Genomic DNA, 17,581 nt, shown 5'->3' on the forward strand with positions numbered 1-17,581 from the left:
GCTTCGGCAGTGGCCGCCCATCGATCGATCAAGGGCATCAGGGAGAGGGAGAAGGCACGGCATAGGCCGGGCGGCTGGATGTATGACCTGGATAACGCGTCCATTTTCTTATTTGACGAATATTCTCGTTCGCCTCTCACTGCTATTTATGCGTGGGGAGAAGGAATTAATTGTTTGCAGGGGTTTGATATTCCTCTTGTAGACGAGGCGGCCTGTCTTCGAACAGCTGATCGAACAAATTGATCAACAATGAACAAGTTCCTTTTTTTAAAAAAAAACAAACAAACAAACTGATCAGGAATGAAAAGGACGGCGTCTGCTGCTCGCATGTATGTTCCGGAGTAGACAAACGTCTGCTCATACAGATGTACGGTACGTGAACTGACGTTATTCCAGCTTATGGTCGATATTCCAACACAGTTTGAAGCTGACCTCGACAAGCCTGCCCATGGGGCTCATCTATTGCCCCACAATTTATTGTCAGTCTAAAATTCATCCTTAAACTACAATAGGACGTGCCATTTTTTTTTTAACCGAACATTCATTGGTATCAGTCTCACGGGTTTTTTTATATACTTTAAGTGCCATATCAACGCCACGGCAGTAGAAACAACCATCCGTACCATCTCGGGGCCACTGGTTTGGGGAGTTGAGAGGCACGTTGTATTGCGATTTGAGGACGAATTTCAGTCTCAGCGACATAAATGAGGGGCCACAAATAAACTTAGGCTGACGTTCGTAGGTGGGTCGAGGCGGAATACGGAGTGAAATTTACGCCCGCATATTGGTTTCCGAGTTAAGTTTGGAAGAATCACAGGCAGGCCACAGCCCACGACATCCCCTATCGTCAATTGGACGGACTCTGCAATTTTCAGTGGGTCACCAAGCCCATCATCCGTTCCAGTTGCGTTTTATTGAGTTTGGAATGTAGGGCTATTTTGGATTGATGAAAAAAAAAAGTGCCCCTCTGAATAGTAAATACGATATTTCACTTTGTAGATAAAATTATTGGCATTGACGACAACCAATTTATCACCAATCTAGGGTGTGTTCGGGAGTAGGGGTTGGAAACTTTCCCTTGGGCACAGAAAACAGGGTGATGATGAATTAACGCATAATTACTTGCGTATTAGTTTAAAAACTTGAAAACCGATTAATATTATTTTAAAAGTAACTTTTCTATAGAAAAATTTTACAATTTGAAAAACATATACGTGAAAAATGAGGATAGAACTTAGAAATGTAAATTAGTATATGGACCATAGTAAAATATATAGGAGCAACAGTCTTGAAGGATACAGTTCTTCCGATATTTCTAGTACTAGTACATCAGAAAAATGCCGATCCTTCTCTGATACTCCCCTGCACTTCAGTAGTTCTGTTCGGTTCAGGGTTGAGACTTCAACTGTCGTTGAGGCTCAGCTACTACCAAACATAGATCTAATCTCCCTAGTAATCAAGAGTGCGCTAAGCTATTTCCCCCACTGAAGAAGCAAACTTCCAGCACCAAATGCAGAAAGAGCCAAGCAAGATTATCCCAGCTTTTCCCAGAAGCAAGACCAACGGTGTCCGTATTCCACGAGTAAACAGAGTTCCAGGGCTGCAAGCTACAAAAGACCCAATCAGCGAGCAGTAGCTCCGAAAGTAGAGTGGAGTGCACTCTAAAAAACACATCAGTACATCATCCATCACTCGCATGTTAGCTCTAGTGCTCTGTTGCAGCGCCATGCGTACAAGCCACCGGCACCACACTAACCAATCACCATCGGCAGCGACAACTTAGCTAGCTCCAGTAATCACAGGTTCTCGTCCTCAGATCACTCTCTCAGCCTCCCAGCTGCAACAAACATCGGGACGGTTACAGTTTTGCTTGGCTTGTTTGGGGAATTGGGCACGTAAAAGTATGTTCACAAGGCGCAATATAACTGTGCAAACCTGGCAAAAATGCAGGGTCACTTATAGTGACGAGATCAAGTGGGTGATCACCCTAAGCAAGAGCGACTGATCGATGCTTCGATTTTTCTGCTTCTCTTACTTGGAAGCGTTGCATTGGCGATATGTATATTTTTCTTCTCCTTGCGTGCCGTGCATGCGAGTATAAAACGTAGGCCCGGAGTTTTGGCATGCAAATTAACCGTGTTTCTCTTAAGCTGTCGATTTGGTAGAGACGCCAGGATGAAGGACTTGGCTGTGCTGGGGCACTTGTTCGTGGCGGCGTTCATGTTCCACTTCGCCTCCTACATGGTCATCCCGGCGATCACCGACGTGACGATGGACGCCGTCTGCCCCGGCCGCGACGAGTGCTCCGTCGCCATCTACCTCAGCGGCTTCCAGAGCGCCGTGAGTATCGCCCGTTTCGGATTATTTAAGTCACATTTTGCGGATGGGATTTGTGAAAATGGAACGGCTTTTGGCTAATTTGCGCAGATCACAGGGATGGGGGCTCTTGTGGTGACTCCCATCGTGGGGAATTTGTCGGACAAATACGGCAGGAAGGCGCTGATGACACTGCCGGTGACCGTGGCCATTCTGCCGTTGTGTATGCTCTTTGCAGCATGACTTGGGTCACCCTAGCTTGATGAAACTGCATAATGCATCTGTGCACATTTTCATATGTTTTCCACTTTTTTTTCTGGCAGTTATACTGGCCTGCAACCGCTCCAAGGTGTACTTCTACGTGTACTACGTCGTTAAGGTCCTCGCCGGCATCTTCTGCGAGGGCAGCATGCATTGCCTCTTGCTCGCCTACGTGGTAATGAAAACCTCACTATGATAGGTCGATCATCCAAATACATATTTCAAAGTTATTGAGATACGCATCCTGAATAACGAATACGTATATTTAACGAGAACATGTGACCTGTACAATTACGACAACAGAAAGAATGTATACTACCACACAAAAAGGAGTAAAGGACAAACTACCAATACAGTACAACTGAACAAACGGAAAATACGGCGATTAGGCCCACTCGTCAGCGTAACAGAAGTGGGCGGCCCACCGCCCAATCAGGGAGTCCTTGACCAGGTGAAGTTTGTGGACGCAGGCCGACCAAGTCGGCGCCAGGCGGCGAGCGGCGGCGTTCGGGCTCCTCTCCGGCGTGTCGGCAGCGGGGTTCGTCTCCGGAACGCTCACCGCGCGGTTCCTCCAGACATCAACCACCTTCCAGGTGGCGGCGGCCGTCGCCGCGGCGACGGCCATCTATCTCAGGGCCGTTGTCCCAGATTCCGGCGGAGCCAACTCCTTCGTTGACGAAGCCTGTGATCCCTTCCTACAAGGCTCATCCTGCTCCGCCGCGACTTCGTCTTCGTCCTCCTCCGATGAGGAGATCTCACCGAGACTTCCGCCGCACAAGGGCGGGGTGCCGTCGTTGTCAGACATGGTTTCGCTTCTCACTGGCAGGTTAAGTTCTTTCTTGCCTAACTGCAATTCGTGCCGATACTCATATTCTTTTGTTAGAGTTTATTGACACCTATGTTTGATGGAATTTTGACTATAAACTGTAATGTGCTGATGAGTCATTGCTGCTGCCTGTAGTTTGACCCTGTCAGGGGCAGCAATTGTTACCTTCTTTTACAGTCTTGGGGAACATGGGCTTCAGACTGCATTACTGGTGTCTATCCCCCACCTAATCTGACAAGTATTCAGTTTTAATGTCAGTTAAATTTAACACGAATTTTCTTTTACGGTTGATGTGTCTGCAGTACTACCTGAAGGCACAGTTTGGTTACAGCAAAGATGAGTTCGCTAATCTTCTGTTAATTGCTGGTGCTGCAGGAATGCTGTCACAGGTACGATTGTATTTTTTTTTTCAGCAGAACTGTTATATGGTAGGCTTTCCAGCCCGGAGTAGGAATTGCTTTTTTTACATTTTCTGATTTCTGACTAATGATAACATGCTGTTTAGCTGACTGTAATGCCGGTCTTGGCTCGATTTGTTGGCGAGGATATACTGCTTATTATAGGACTCCTAGGAGGATGTACTCATGTAACAGCTTCTTTCCGTTGCATTTTTGAACCGTTATGCAATAATGTCAGCGAGTGTGATTGTAATCCCTGAACAATTTTGTATTATATTTCAGGTTTTCCTGTATGGCATTGCATGGTCATATTGGGTACTTCCTTTGGACTTGGCAATAATTCTCTTGTAGTCTTATTAGACTCTTACCCAAAAGAATGCAATTTTGGCTATATCCAAATGTATAGACAGAACTACGCTCTTGTTTTGCACTAATTTGCAATCAGGTTTAGTTGCTTGCTGGTTCAGCAGTGCAATAGTGCGTTTCCAGCATTCACTAAACCAATATCAGTCATCCATTACACATATCTTCGCTAACGTTGTCTTAATCATCTACAGGTACCATATTTATCTGCGGTGTTTATAATTCTGAGTGCTTTTGTTCACCCTTCTGTAAGCCATATTTTTCCCAACAGTTTATTAAAAACTTTTTTCCTTCCAAGCAATTCAGAACAATATTAATCATCTTCTTCTCTGTTTTTCTAGATAAGAACCAATGTATCGAAGAGTGTTGGATCAAATGAGCAGGTTGGTTTTTCCTATTGTTGCTGATCATTGTCTTTGAGTATTTCAAATGATGACCTGACTGCTAAGTTGACATGACTGCTAAGTTTCGCTCATTATTCCTATTACTTTGGTGTTGCCTCTTAGGGAATTGCTCAAGGCTGTATATCGGGCATAAGCTCGTTTGCCAGCATATTAGCTCCACTAATTTTTACCCCTCTAACAGGTATTTTTTCATTTGTAAATAAATCCTAGTTTATAACCCTTGTTTCCTTTAATTTACTCCATAGCTTTTGCTTTCTTGCGGCAGCATGGGTCCTTTCAGAAACAGCGCCATTCAAATTCAAAGGTTTCAGTATCATGTGTGCTGGCTTTTGTACGGTAAGATTTCAACTGAATATGTTCAGTGCACACTTTTTATGCCATACTAAGAATAGAGTATATCTACTCTGCAGCTCATTGCCTTCATTATCAGCATGAGGATGCGAGCAGGGCAATCTGGTGCAAGTGAGAAGTTGGCCATTGTGCAGCATGAGCAAGCATGATGAGTATGCTAGTAGATTGTAAATTTGGCCAACCTGAAACCATTGTAAATTTACATACTGTACATTGTAAATTTGGCCAACGTGAAACCATCCCATTGTCTACTATCCTGATGGGGCGAATGACCATTCCCCTATTCCTCTGCAAATCTCCATCAGGGAAGGGAAGGATTCTTCTTCAGATAGTAAATTGACAACTGCTATGTCATAGAAGCCAGCCCAGCTTGTTGTAATATCACCTAGTAGTGTATATTGCTGGAATGATGGCCTACATATTTCGGCCGGAGCTTCAGACATGAGTTAATGCCAATGGTAGTACAGATTTCAACAGCAAGTTAAATTTTCTAGAATTAGCAGGATTACTGTTAGCATCAACACTTGTTCCATTACAACGGATTGGATTTTACCTCGTGTTACCAATACTACTACCACCCCCAGAAGTCTAGTTTCAGAGCTTCCAATTAACAATCCACGCCCACGGTATCGACGCAGCGTCTGAATGCAAGGGCCCGTGGTCACCTCCCGTCGTGGTACTCGCAGTCGGCGGCGACGCCGTGGACGGGCTTGCCGAGGCTTGCCTCGCGGACGTCGAGGCGGCAGAGGACGCGGCGGTAGAACTTGGAGCGGACGAGGAGGCCGAGGATGTGGGCGCGCGCCCGCAGCACGAAGGCCATCCTGACGGGCACCACCGCGGGGCCGAGGCGGCCGTTGTTGGGCTTGCTGTGCAGCTCCGCGCCGGCGCCGTAGAGCGGCACCTGCTTCCCCACCACGGACACCGTCACCACGCGCCCGCTCCGCCGCGGCTGATAGAACTCCGCCATCTGCACGCATGAGTGAGCACACACGCAACACGATCGTTCAGTGCAGTGTACTGTAGTGCGGTTTGGTTGTGCATCCTCCGAATAAATTGTACTTCCAGTATATTATTGCACGGGAAACTTTTCTGTCGGAATGAGAAAAATTGCACTTGCACTATTTACCGTCCGGTAGAAAACAAGGAACAAAAATACAGACCGGAACATGCACAGCAAGTCAATGAGTCTATGAACCATGATAGGGCTGGGTTGCTGCGCACTGGGGGCCATCATCTTGTACAGCAAAAGGATTCCCTCGCCGCAGCACGGAGTAAACAAAGCGTACAGCAAAAGTACTGTAACTACGGTAAAGTAACGTAAGCTAAAGGTGTGATGTCTGAAACATAGAAAAGCAGTAAGGGCATGCCCAATGCAGGGTGCACCCTCATAGCAAAAGTGATCAAGCATCCAGCTAAGAATATGTCTCACACAGCGCAAGCTATACCCACATCTCATTTTTACACCAGCACCTGTCAGTCGGTCATATTTTGCATTTAAACCCTTGGATTATTTTTTTTACATATACATCCAATATTAGCAGTATACCCCCTAAAAATCACTAACATATATAAGGGCAACCCCTCCCCGGCTCGATTCCCGTCCTCCTGGTGGCGCGATTTCCCCTTCTCCGGCGGCGCCCTCCCCCCTCTCTCCTCGGCGCCTTGAGCAGCGGTGGCGGCGGAGCTTCCCGGCGGCGGCAGATCGAGCAGCCGCTGGAGGTGGGGATCGTGGCAGCGGGCGCGAATCGAAGCAGCGGCGGCCACAGATCGACGCGGTGGCGGCGGATAGAGGCGCAGGAGGTAGGGATCGAGGCGGCGGCGGCGGATCGAAACAGCGGCGACGTGGATCGACGCGACGACCGCGGATCGACACGTCAGCGGCAGGGAGTGACGCGGCGGCGACGGAGCTTCCCGGGTACGCCTTTCTCTTGAGTCCACCCTTCGCCATCTTCTTCCACAGTAGTGGAGCAGATCGATGTGTCGGTGGCCGGCGGAGCTTCCCGGCGGCGGCATCTTCCATCGTGGATCCGTCACGGGGAGACGACCTCGCCAACGTGCCGCTCCAAGCGTGCTTCGCTGTTCTCGAGCCGGGGCGAGCAGAGGTGCGCGGCGCTCTGCAGAGGTCCGCGATTCTTTGCAGGGCGATGGTCCCGGGCGAAAAAGTGGGTCGGTTCCTATATGGCGAGCTAGGGATACTGTAACGACCCGCCTCTCCCAGGCCGGGCCCACTTACATCTGATAGCTTTCATAGGTCATAGACTGCCCTCACAGACCAACACATGTCTTTTCTGCACACTTTGTCCTCACTCGTGCACACCCGGGAAGAATTTCCCGATCGGTCACCCATCCCAAATTGCTCTAGGCCAAGCACGCTTAACCCTGGAGTTCTTTGGAGATCGGCTTCCGGAAAAGAAGTTGCAACTTGTTGATATGAGTATTCTATTAATCCTATTAAGCCCTAGGCCGGGATGTTACACCCTCACCCCCTTAAGAGAGATCGACGCCCCCGTCGATCAACCCCAGGCCAGGAACGTCCTCTCTTGGCTACGTCCATGTGTCCAGTGCCAGCGCATGTGCCATGCTGTGTAACCACTCCCGGTCTACACCAGCCATGCGCACCATGCCTGCGCAACTGCGACACACGCGCCCGTGAAACCGCGAGAGTCGGCTCTGATACCATTTTGTAACGACCCGCCTCTCCCAGGCCGGGCCCACTTACATCTGATAGCTTTCATAGGTCATAGACTGCCCTCACAGACCAACACATGTCTTTTCTGCACACTTTGTCCTCACTCGTGCACACCCGGGAAGAATTTCCCGATCGGTCACCCATCCCAAATTGCTCTAGGCCAAGCACGCTTAACCCTGGAGTTCTTTGGAGATCGGCTTCCGGAAAAGAAGTTGCAACTTGTTGATATGAGTATTCTATTAATCCTATTAAGCCCTAGGCCGGGATGTTACAGATACCCTCCACGGTGGAGGGTTGGGCATGCCCTAAGGGCAAGTTTTATGGTGGAGGTGAGTGCCACGTCTAATTTAAACCATGTCATCTTCTCATTAATTAAGAGATATCAAGTACAACATGTCACCTCTAGTACACAAACCCCAATATTAGTTTACTCTCACACATCATCTTATATTTTTCTTGGAGATTGTGTGGAGGTTGCCCCTTGTATGAGGGGTGGCTCATTCTCTCTCTCCTAACTCCTCTCCTCCAACTCATCACCTAATCCTATGTGGTAAATTTAGGGACAACATGAAGGGGCTTATAGTATTTGCCCTAAAGGCAATCCTTTTGAGTGTTGACGTTGAAGATGGAACAAAGGCCTGAGATATCACATTGGCTCTTTGCCTGTACTATGCAACGGAGTATCCAGTGGTAGCGCATGCAGCAGCGGCAAGACAGTCATCAGGGAAGTGTTGTCTTTTTCCTCTAAAAAAACTATAGCAGAGGGAGGCTGAAGAGTAGTCGTTCTCAACCGGTCAGTCCTTACATCAGTTACCGGCTGGTCTTTGTGCCGTGACAAGAACAAAAAATCTGCTCATATCGGCAAATGGCAAGCGATGGCATCCTGACTCGAGTCACGTGAACACCATGCCCACCGATAGCCAATGACGCCACTGCTTGCCTCTGGGTGTTATTGCGTTCCCATTCCAGGTCCCCTTTTTGCTGGTTCTGTGTAGTACTAGTAGTAGTAGGAGTATTTGTTACTTGATCACATGCACTTCGCCCCCACTTTGCACAGTACTACCAGACTCACCAGTATTCTAGTGAAAGAAAATCGCTGCAGTTAGCCGAGCGGGTAACTTGACAGATGATATTTTTGTTACTGCGGAACGACTCACGAGCTCACCTTCTGTGTGTGTGTAAACGCTAAGAGGTTCTGTGTGTAAAACGCTAAATCCAAGTCCTGCCTGAATGGCCGAATGCAAGCTGCTGCACACTCAAATTCTCAAAACAATGCACTATCATGCTTAAGTCCAACAGCGCCTCAGAATAGCCCCAATGCATGGCTGCGAAGTCTCATCTGAGATGATCCACTCCGTCGAGGAAGCAAATGGCAATGCAAGGCTGCAAGCTATCCCCGGTTCGAGGATGACAGTGGAGGAGCCGGTTTTTTAAAACGCAACTTTGTTCTGTCTTCCGAGTGAAGAGCTGCCGAAAAAACTAATCAAGGACAGAGACAAATAAGAAGGGAACCGTGCTGTTAGGTTTAGCTTTCTCCCGCACCTAGGCAGTAGGTTAGTATACTCCACCACACTATGATGTTCATGGGGATGCTCAAAAGCTGATCTAAACCGGCAAAAATTCCACGGACTGCTGGCATCACGGTCGGAATGGCATAGGAGATTAGTACTCCACTATAGTCGTGATAGAACTCATGTTAGTAATGAAGAGCACAGTACGAATAATCGGGACAACCCTACTGATCCATTGTACAGAGCCCAGATCCAACTCTTGATTCACCCGTTTGTTTGTGAGTTGTTACGCAGTAACTAGCAATAACTACCATCGATTTACGCCAGCCTAATCAGGCACGGAAACGTCCGCATCACCTACCCAATCCATTCAGATTCACCAAACGTAACGAGGATGGCATAGGCAAATTCAGGTAGAAGTACGAGCAGAAAGGCGAGGGTTGGGGTGGTGGAAAGGGCACGTACGTGGCCGGTGGCGACGGTGAGGTCGTCGTAGAAGAGGTGGAACGGCGTGGAGGTGACGTGCAGGCTGAAGAAGGTGCCCCGGTTGCGGAAGCGCAGCCTGACCGTCGCGTTGACGGACATCATCTTGGTCGGGACGCCCGTCCGGTCCGTGCCGCCCTGGATGTGGTACGTCTCGAACACCACACTCTACACACACATGGAGACGAACAGCAAATCGTACAGCAAGTCAATAATGGAGTAGCACTACTACATTTTATACTCCTTTCAAATTTCAATTGATTCACTAGAATGGCACCAGCACAGAAACGGCTAGCAAATTGATCGCAATATCCGCAATTCCGCATGATGTCCAGGAAGCAAAAACTCCTGCTCCTATATTGTTTTAAGTAGTACTCGTTCTCCTAGTATTCCTGTGTGCATGTTTCGCGGATGCTTTTACTAGGTAGGAGTACTCCTACAGCTGTTCATTGGCAAAATGCGTGTACGATCGTCGGAACGGACGCTGCCTCTAGTAAAAGCATGCATTCAGATTGGATGTACACAGCTTGTGTTTCTCTTCTCTTGGAAGGAAGACGGGGGCAATCGGTGCCAGTACCGATATCTCAAAACTTGCATATAGTTGCATTCAATCGAAAACATTTGGGCAGATTGACAGGGGTTATAGTACATTTCTAAATTTTCTACTTAGTTGTTCGTTTGAGAAGGTGAAGGAAATAAACGGAAATGTACACTGTACACTACCATCTCTACTCGCAGGACGGCTAAAATGGCCAGTGTTGATTTCTTGGGAAAACGAGAGTGAACGAGGAAGCCAAGAGGTGAGAGACGCACCTTGACGACGACGTGGGGCTTGTATGACTTGCTGGCGCCCCAGAGCACGAGCAGGAAGAAGGCGAACACGGCCACGAACGCGAACGCCCCGAGGGCGTAGCACCTCCACTGCGAGGCGGCCCCGGCGAGTCCTCCTTCGTCGTCGTCGTCGTCCCCGACGCTGCCGGCGCCGCTGCCCTGCGCGAGGCGTCGCCAGGGGACGCCGGCAGCGGCGCCGGAGCGGAGCTGGTCGGAGAAGAGGAGGCGGCCGGTGGAAGACTCCCGGGAGTGGTGCATGGCGGCGCCGGAGTGGTGGTAGTGGTAGTGCAGCGGCGACTCGGCCGGGGTAGAACCCGCGAACGACATCTTCTCGGCCGCGGCCACGCCTCCGCCGCCGCCGCCTGCGCCGCCCGAGGCCACCACGACGTCCGGGTGGGAGGCGGCGGGGCTGAGCACGTAGTAGGCCGGCCGGCGCGGCGACCGCGGCGGCGAGGACGGCGCCAGGCTCGTCACGTCGGAGTCCGTCTTCGCGTGCCGTGCCATCTCGGGAGCCGCGCGGCGCGATGGGCGTGACCGCGTGAGCGATAGAGGGCACAGTGGTGGATTGTGGCGAGGCGAAAAGCGCAACAGGTCTGGGAGCCTCTTCGTTGATAGTAAGCGCAACGGATTGTGGCGAGGTTTTTAAGTGGAACGCGAGGGGTTTTCGTTTCCAAAGTTTGGAGCTGTGTGCGCCGCGAGGGTGGCGGCCGTTGGGCGACCGCGGAGTAATGTGGGGGCGGCTGGCTCACTCTGGCTCGTGGCTGGCTAGCTACTACTGGCGAGACCGCGAGACTGAAGCTTTGAGCTGGTCCCGTATGAGCGGAGAGACCCACTGCATTGAAGGCCTGCTCAGCACCTCGGCCGCAATGGAGATGTCAGGAATGGTCGAACCAATTACACTATTTTGAGCTTAAGCCACAATAGACCTTCCACGGCCCATCTCATCACACGGTATAGCCTGTTAAGATTATTCCGTGCGAATAAGTTCATCTGAGGGCCCTTAACTTATCAAGAATCCGATTTTGATCCTTCAATCAGAAAACAATACATGACGGGTCCCTCAACTATCAAAACTAATGCAAAATAAGTCCCAATGATGGTTTGGACGGCGGTTTCAGCTGACATGATGTCTATGTGGCTAATTTGATTCGGTCTTCATCTGACGTGGCATTGACATGGCGCTTACGTGGTAGTTTGGTTTGGCAAATAATATAATCGTGACCCTACATGTTAGTGTCGATGGGGATACTCGTAGACCAGATGAATAGAGTATTGGGGTACGTTGGTACAAGGATCTATACGATATGACATCAAGCAAACAAGAAAACAAGGATTATACTAATTCGGGCCTTCGTAAGGTAGAAGCCTTAATCTAGTTTATATGAGATAGATATGGAAATACCACATATTACAATAAAGAACCGATGATCCTGATATTACCGGCGAGATCCCTTGTCGAGATGGTTTCGATGAGATCTCCTGGCAAGTAGGCTTCACGTCCTCCGGATTGTAGGCTATAGCGGTTGTGTTTGGCACTATGATTCAATGATCTGAACCCCTCTAAGTGGTGTGCCTTTTATACCCTGAGTCATCTTAGTCTCAAAGTAGAACTCGAAGACAACAGACCCTACACTATATAGTATCAACCCAATCCTCTATGAGTAGAACTCTAACATTCCTCTTCTTGTGAGGATAATTTCCATAACAGCTTGTGAATTTCCTTATTGTATACGGAAATACATCATACATACAAAGGTATGCCGTATCCGCATATTTGATAAGTCGTAGGATTTGAGGAATACTTTATTTGTAACCCTGATAGTTAGTTACACCCAAAAAAAAATAAAAATGGTGGGGCCCACATGGGCTCCCTCTTTCCTCCTCTCCCCTCTCTTCATCGGTGATGGCGAGTCTACGACATTCGACCGGTGCGTGAGGCCCTCGGCTTGCCCGAGTGAGTCGAACCCGCCGATGAACGCTGCGGCTGGTGGGAAAGGAACGGCGCGTAACGGCCATCGGTGGCAGAGCGTCGGAGGAGGATCACGTCGACGTCGGATGCCGCGACGTCGGGGCTCCAGGTTAGGTCGACGAAGGGCAGCGACTCCCAGCAGCCCCACCATGCACATGAGAGCACCGAGGTGCGAACCACCTCGTAGATGTGAAGGCGGTCGACGATGTTGTCGAGGACTTCGACGTGGAGCGCACCCAGCGCATCCGGCGGCAACTCCGCCTTCACCGCCGCTAGCTGCCTCTTATAGGTGGGCAGGGAGGCTACCATTTCTTAGTGCTTTTCCCAAATTCACGTGCGTGCGTCCCCGTCTTACCCTGCGTGCTTCGCTTCCTCCCTTCCAGAAACCCTCTTCCGCCTCATCGCCACGAAGCCTGCAATCCATGGAGGTCGACGGCGTAGCCCGCCCCTTCCTCCTCTTCTCCAAGCCCAAGTCCAGCAAGAAGAAACCCAAGCAAGAAGCCGAGCCCCAGCTAGAACCCCTAAACCCTAGCTCCGCGTCATGGAGCCCGAACATTGTGACTCCAACTAGGCCCTACTGTCGTGGCCACCACCGCCGCCGCGGAATCCGCTATGGTGCTATCCACCTTCGTTGAACTTGGGCTATCGCAATGGCTAGTGGATGTGTGCGATTTACTAGGGGATGCATAGCCCCATGGTCGTGCAGCGGCAGTGCATCCCGCGGGTGCTTGAGGGGAGGGACGTGTTGGGGATCGCAGAGACGGGGAGAGGGAAGACACTGCGTTCACGCTGCCCATCTTGCACCGCCTTGGCGAGGACCCTTTTGGCGTCGTGCTGTCCTATTGAACCATGGCACCAGTAACTCTGACGTCCCAAAAAGGATCATTTATGGGATAAGTTTTTCTAGGAGTTTATTTGTGAAATTAGTTTTTGAAAAGGACCAAATTGTAAAAAATCCAATGTGGTTGGATGCATGCGCCAGTGCATTAGGGTTTTCCGCCTCTAGTCAAATAGATCCTCCAGCGTAAGCTTTTTTTGGCATCCAATCTCAAGTTGTTCCTACTTCAATTCTCTATTCTCTAAAGGAACAAATTGGTATAAGTACGATAATGTATGGATAGGAAGGAGTGTAGCAGGCTAGCGGCAATATCTTTCTTAATATCTGACAATTTTAGCTTTCTGATTTAGGGCATGTTCAGATTGTAGTCAAAATGAAACTTACAAGTTTTGGCAATACCAAAATTATAGCAAGACGGCAATATTGCCAAAATTTTGGCAGGATTTCTTATGTATTGGTCAAATTTAGCAACAAACTAAACGTATATATTTTTTTTGCAACTTTGCCAAATAATGGTATGGTTGAAAATAACATCAAAGTGAACATGTCCTTAAACTGTATAGATTTTCTCCCGTCCATCGTTTTGTACCGCACGGTACCAGTACCATGAGGTACCAGTCTTCATCCGGCCGTTGATTGCTGAGGGGTACGATGGGGATGGGAGTATGCGCGAGGTTCGCTCCGGTGTGGGGTCCCAACGTTTCTAGCTGCGTGCGGCTTCGTTTAGGTCATCCCCATCGCATCTCACGATACCGTCGCCCATCGCATCTCACGCTAGCGCCGCCGCACGGGTGTTCATCTGAGGAGGAGGGCGAGCGCTTCTGTAATCGTCGCCGTACGGGTGGTGACATCCTGGCAGCGCCGCGGCCGCAGGAGTCGTCGCCGCCGCCGCTGCAAGGTCCGCCACCGCAGTGGCCGGCGGTGCAGCTGCAAGGGCCGGTGCCATACGCTTCAAGGTTCGCCGCCGCCGTGGCCGGCGCAGCAGCTGCAAGGCCGGCGCCATCCTCTGCGCCGTCCGCCGCAGTGGCCAGTAAGCTTTTGTTTGATTTTATTCTGCTGTTCGTTTTTTGTTTGACCGGATTTGAGTATGTTCACCATTGTTTCGCTGCAAGAAAATTTGCATAATAATACTATGAAATAACCAATGTTACAGGAGGTTGACCAATGCGATACTTTAATCTGGGTAGACCAAGATGGCATCCAAGAGTGCAGAAGGCATTCGAGAAGCTTTGGCTTGCATTGGATCGTACTAGCATGACAAATCCAACCAGGCGGCAATATGAATGGTCTAACTATATTGATAGAGCGAAAGTTGAGGAAGACAAAATGAAACTTGAATTTGAGATGGCTGCCAGGATTTCGGCTACCGAAGCAACATATAAGAAAAAAATTTCAAAGCTCAAAAAAGAGGCAGACCACGCTAGAAGTTGGTTCATGGGTTCCCTAGTTGTTATTGTAATTCTTATGTACAAGATTTCAGAGTATATGTACCACTGTTGACTATATTATGTCTGAGCTGTACTTTGCTACCTGCAATTTAACATATCAATTTTAACAATGCTTTTCGGATTTCTCACATCTGAAATGACATCAAAATTATGAATGTGGCTGTCAGTCTCATGCATGAGTGAAGTACATCATTTTCAGATTCACATATACCATGTTCACATACAGATAAAATAGTTAGCTTCAGCCATGTCAGTACAACTCCAAATCGCAATACATCCATCATATCTTCAATTCCAGAAATCACCAAGCATTGCATGTACCATAAAACATACAGAAATATAAAACTAGCTGCAACCATGTCATTAAACTCATCTCTTCAATTCCAGAAGTAACCAATACCAAAACACAGCTTGAAAACGTAATATTACAGGAAAACACATCAAGATTGATTACAGTCCAATGACTCCATTATAAAATGCCTCCAATACTACAGGAACGGACAAGAGCATGACAAATTTATCAAACGTCTAGAACAAATTGTGTGCTTGTACTTCATATCCATCTCAAACATCTTCTTGTACTTTCCTGAAATTGTAAGCTTCACTCATCCATGGCCGAACACGCACGCATACATCGAAGTCCCGCGACGATTTGGACAAGGGGAAAAAGGCGGTGTCGAGAGGAATGGATGAGGCGCCGCCGCGAAGGGGAGAATGGCAAACCGATGGTTTGCCTTCTGCAGCTCTTCCCAGAGAACCAAGGATGCGCCGCCGCCGCCGCCGCGGCGGCGAACGGGATGCCGCCGTCGACAGCTACGGATGCGCCGCCGCCGCCGCGATCGGGTTGCCGCCGTCGGCAGCTACGGATGTGCCGCCGCAGCCGCGAACGGGATGCTGCCGTCGGCAGCTATGGATGTGCCGCCGCCACCGCGAACGGGATACCACCGCCGCCACCTAGGGTTCTGCTACTCTGCCGCGCTTCCCCAACTCAGCCAAACCTTGCACCGATCCAAAAATCCCTCCATACGCGAAATTACGATTATACCCTTCCACCGTGGCTCTCTCGCGCTAACCACACCAATGACCAAGCTGGAACCTCGAGGTACCATGCAATCGCCACCGTTCAATCTGCTATCATCAACGGTCAGGATTTTAGTACCTCATGGTACTAGTACCACGTGGTAAAAAAGGACCGAAACAACACTTTAAACTGTAACTATGGATTACTTTTAAATTTTTCATCATGTAAATAATTACTAACTCCATTTCAGGTTACAAGATGTTTTGACTTTAGTCAAAGTCAAACTAATTTGGTATTATAATTATTACTATATTTAGTTATAAATTTAGTCGAATTTAAAGTAGTTTGATTTTAATCAAAGTCAAAGCGTGTTGTAACCTACGACGGAGAGGGTATCCCTTCAATTATTCTTTTACATTCGTCCAATCCTATCACAGTAGTTAAAGTGCTAATCTCCTTTCTACCTGACCGGGCTCACCTGGCTCTGACGAAGCATATACCTCCTTTTCATTTGCCATGATACTTGATAAATACTCCCGACTGGTGTGCGTGCCCGACTGCCCGCATGCCTATCCTTCTTTTTGGTCTGCCTTAACTGCTTGCAAGTTCGTTTTGTCCTCTCGTTGAACTCTACAAACGCGAAGCTAACAAGTAACAACTCACGACGTAACGCGCGAGCCTAGTTTACTTGATAGACGACGCCACGAGAGGCCAAAAAAACGGAGGACAGAAAATACATCTGAAAACACCAGGCGCGTCGCGCAGTGCATGGGCACATCACTGTCGACGGCAAGCCGCCAAAACCGAACAGCCGAACACGCACACCTACTACTACGATTTCCGCGGAAACACGCCACGCGACAGCCGGCGCGTGTCTGGTACTCTGGTCTGGCCCATACAACTGTACCGTCCTCCCCTTGCGCATGCAGAGCGCCATGGCCGCTCGCGCTGCCGCGTCACCGGCCGGTATGAAACGAGACGAAGGCGCAATCTAGCAGCGCACGTACTGTACAGCCTTGCAGTTGCAGGAGGGAGGCTGCATAGCCGGCCGAGGCGTAAAGTAGCTGGCACCGTGGTGTGAACTGAAATCTCAGGGCCTCGTCGCGGTCGTTGGATTGACCTGCTACGAGCCAGCTCAGGCCGTGCGCGTTTACTGAACAGTAAATATACAGACGAAAAAAAAATAATTGCAGCAGCTTTTCGTTGCCTGCAGGTCGTCTCTCTTGCGTATGACCGCACTTATCTGTCTGTCGCGAGATTTCGCACGTACACGTATCGTTCTTCTTTACCGGTATTGATGTGGTGAGCATATCTAGGAACATATGCGAGGTAGGAACTGTGCTTTTTTTAGGTCTCAAGTCAAGCTACTAGGGAGTAGAAAGGGAGCACACACACATGATGCTCGGTTGACGAAAGCGATGGTGAATTGGTGATCTGTCCAATATTGTACAACGAATCCATCATACCTGGTTTCCCACGAACGGGATGCAAACGGAACCGAAGCTAACATAGGACACACGAGTTTCATTTGTTGTGTTGCTCCACGTCGCGTCGCCTCCAGATATATAGAATCCCATTCGCATGCCATATGTTCTGTACTTGCTGTCTTGCTTCTGTTTGCTTTTGAGGCCCACCCTAACATGTTACTTAGCTGGTGGCCTGATCAGATATGGTGCTAATCGCTGCACCCTGATTTGGACCGACTAAACGTTTTTTTGTTCGTTTCCTACATGCCTGCCAAACAGAACAAAGATAGCTGTTTGCACAGTCCATTCCAAATCTTGGCCGTGCTCCCATGCCAGTGCATGTCTTTATGACGAAATGATGACCATCTATCTAAATCACGAGATTATATGACAGTAACCAAGAAAC

General features: G+C 49.1%; 2 protein-coding genes and 1 long non-coding RNA gene across 3 annotated transcripts; 2 read left to right on the forward strand and 1 right to left on the reverse strand.

Moving 5' to 3' along the window:
• The first annotated feature begins 1,932 nt into the window (after window positions 1-1,932).
• On the forward strand, window positions 1,933-5,440 carry LOC127763212 (uncharacterized). Its single transcript, XM_052287852.1, has 13 exons — window positions 1,933-2,340; window positions 2,428-2,539; window positions 2,640-2,752; window positions 3,048-3,403; window positions 3,539-3,614; window positions 3,706-3,792; window positions 3,909-3,989; window positions 4,084-4,116; window positions 4,359-4,412; window positions 4,506-4,547; window positions 4,671-4,749; window positions 4,834-4,904; window positions 4,979-5,440. Exons 1-13 carry the CDS (start codon window positions 2,176-2,178, stop codon window positions 5,066-5,068), a joined length of 1,359 nt encoding a protein of 452 aa, XP_052143812.1. The 5' UTR covers window positions 1,933-2,175; the 3' UTR covers window positions 5,069-5,440.
• Window positions 5,441-5,484: 44 nt separating this feature from the next.
• Window positions 5,485-11,160, reverse strand: LOC127763213 (uncharacterized). The gene is made up of 3 exons (XM_052287853.1): window positions 10,416-11,160; window positions 9,585-9,770; window positions 5,485-5,886 (listed from the first exon to the last, which is right to left on the reverse strand). The coding sequence occupies exons 1-3, from the start codon at window positions 10,935-10,937 to the stop codon at window positions 5,581-5,583; spliced, it is 1,014 nt and encodes a 337-aa protein (XP_052143813.1). The 5' UTR covers window positions 10,938-11,160; the 3' UTR covers window positions 5,485-5,580.
• Window positions 11,161-13,909: 2,749 nt separating this feature from the next.
• LOC127764264 (uncharacterized) lies at window positions 13,910-14,783 on the forward strand. The gene is made up of 2 exons (XR_008015838.1): window positions 13,910-14,270; window positions 14,394-14,783. It is a non-coding gene; the product is annotated as an uncharacterized LOC127764264 (long non-coding RNA).
• The last annotated feature ends 2,798 nt before the right edge of the window (window positions 14,784-17,581 follow it).

The sequence above is a fragment of the Oryza glaberrima genome, chromosome 2 (genome assembly GCF_000147395.1).
Source record: "Oryza glaberrima chromosome 2, OglaRS2, whole genome shotgun sequence".
In the NCBI taxonomy this organism is placed as follows: domain Eukaryota; kingdom Viridiplantae; phylum Streptophyta; class Magnoliopsida; order Poales; family Poaceae; genus Oryza; species Oryza glaberrima.

Excerpts from the sequence above, each read along its gene's own strand:
- LOC127763212 (XM_052287852.1), top strand. The coding sequence starts at position 2,176 with ATGAAGGACTTGGCTGTGCTGGGGCACTTGTTCGTGGCGGCGTTCATG. Across the intron at positions 2,341-2,427 it reads TCAGCGGCTTCCAGAGCGCC|ATCACAGGGATGGGGGCTCT; the intron begins GTGAGTATCGCC and ends TAATTTGCGCAG. Across the intron at positions 4,750-4,833 it reads AATTTTTACCCCTCTAACAG|CATGGGTCCTTTCAGAAACA; the intron begins GTATTTTTTCAT and ends TTCTTGCGGCAG.
- LOC127763213 (XM_052287853.1), bottom strand. The coding sequence starts at position 10,937 with ATGGCACGGCACGCGAAGACGGACTCCGACGTGACGAGCCTGGCGCCG. Across the intron at positions 9,771-10,415 it reads AGCCCCACGTCGTCGTCAAG|AGTGTGGTGTTCGAGACGTA; the intron begins GTGCGTCTCTCA and ends ATGTGTGTGTAG. Across the intron at positions 5,887-9,584 it reads TCACCGTCGCCACCGGCCAC|ATGGCGGAGTTCTATCAGCC; the intron begins GTACGTGCCCTT and ends TCATGCGTGCAG.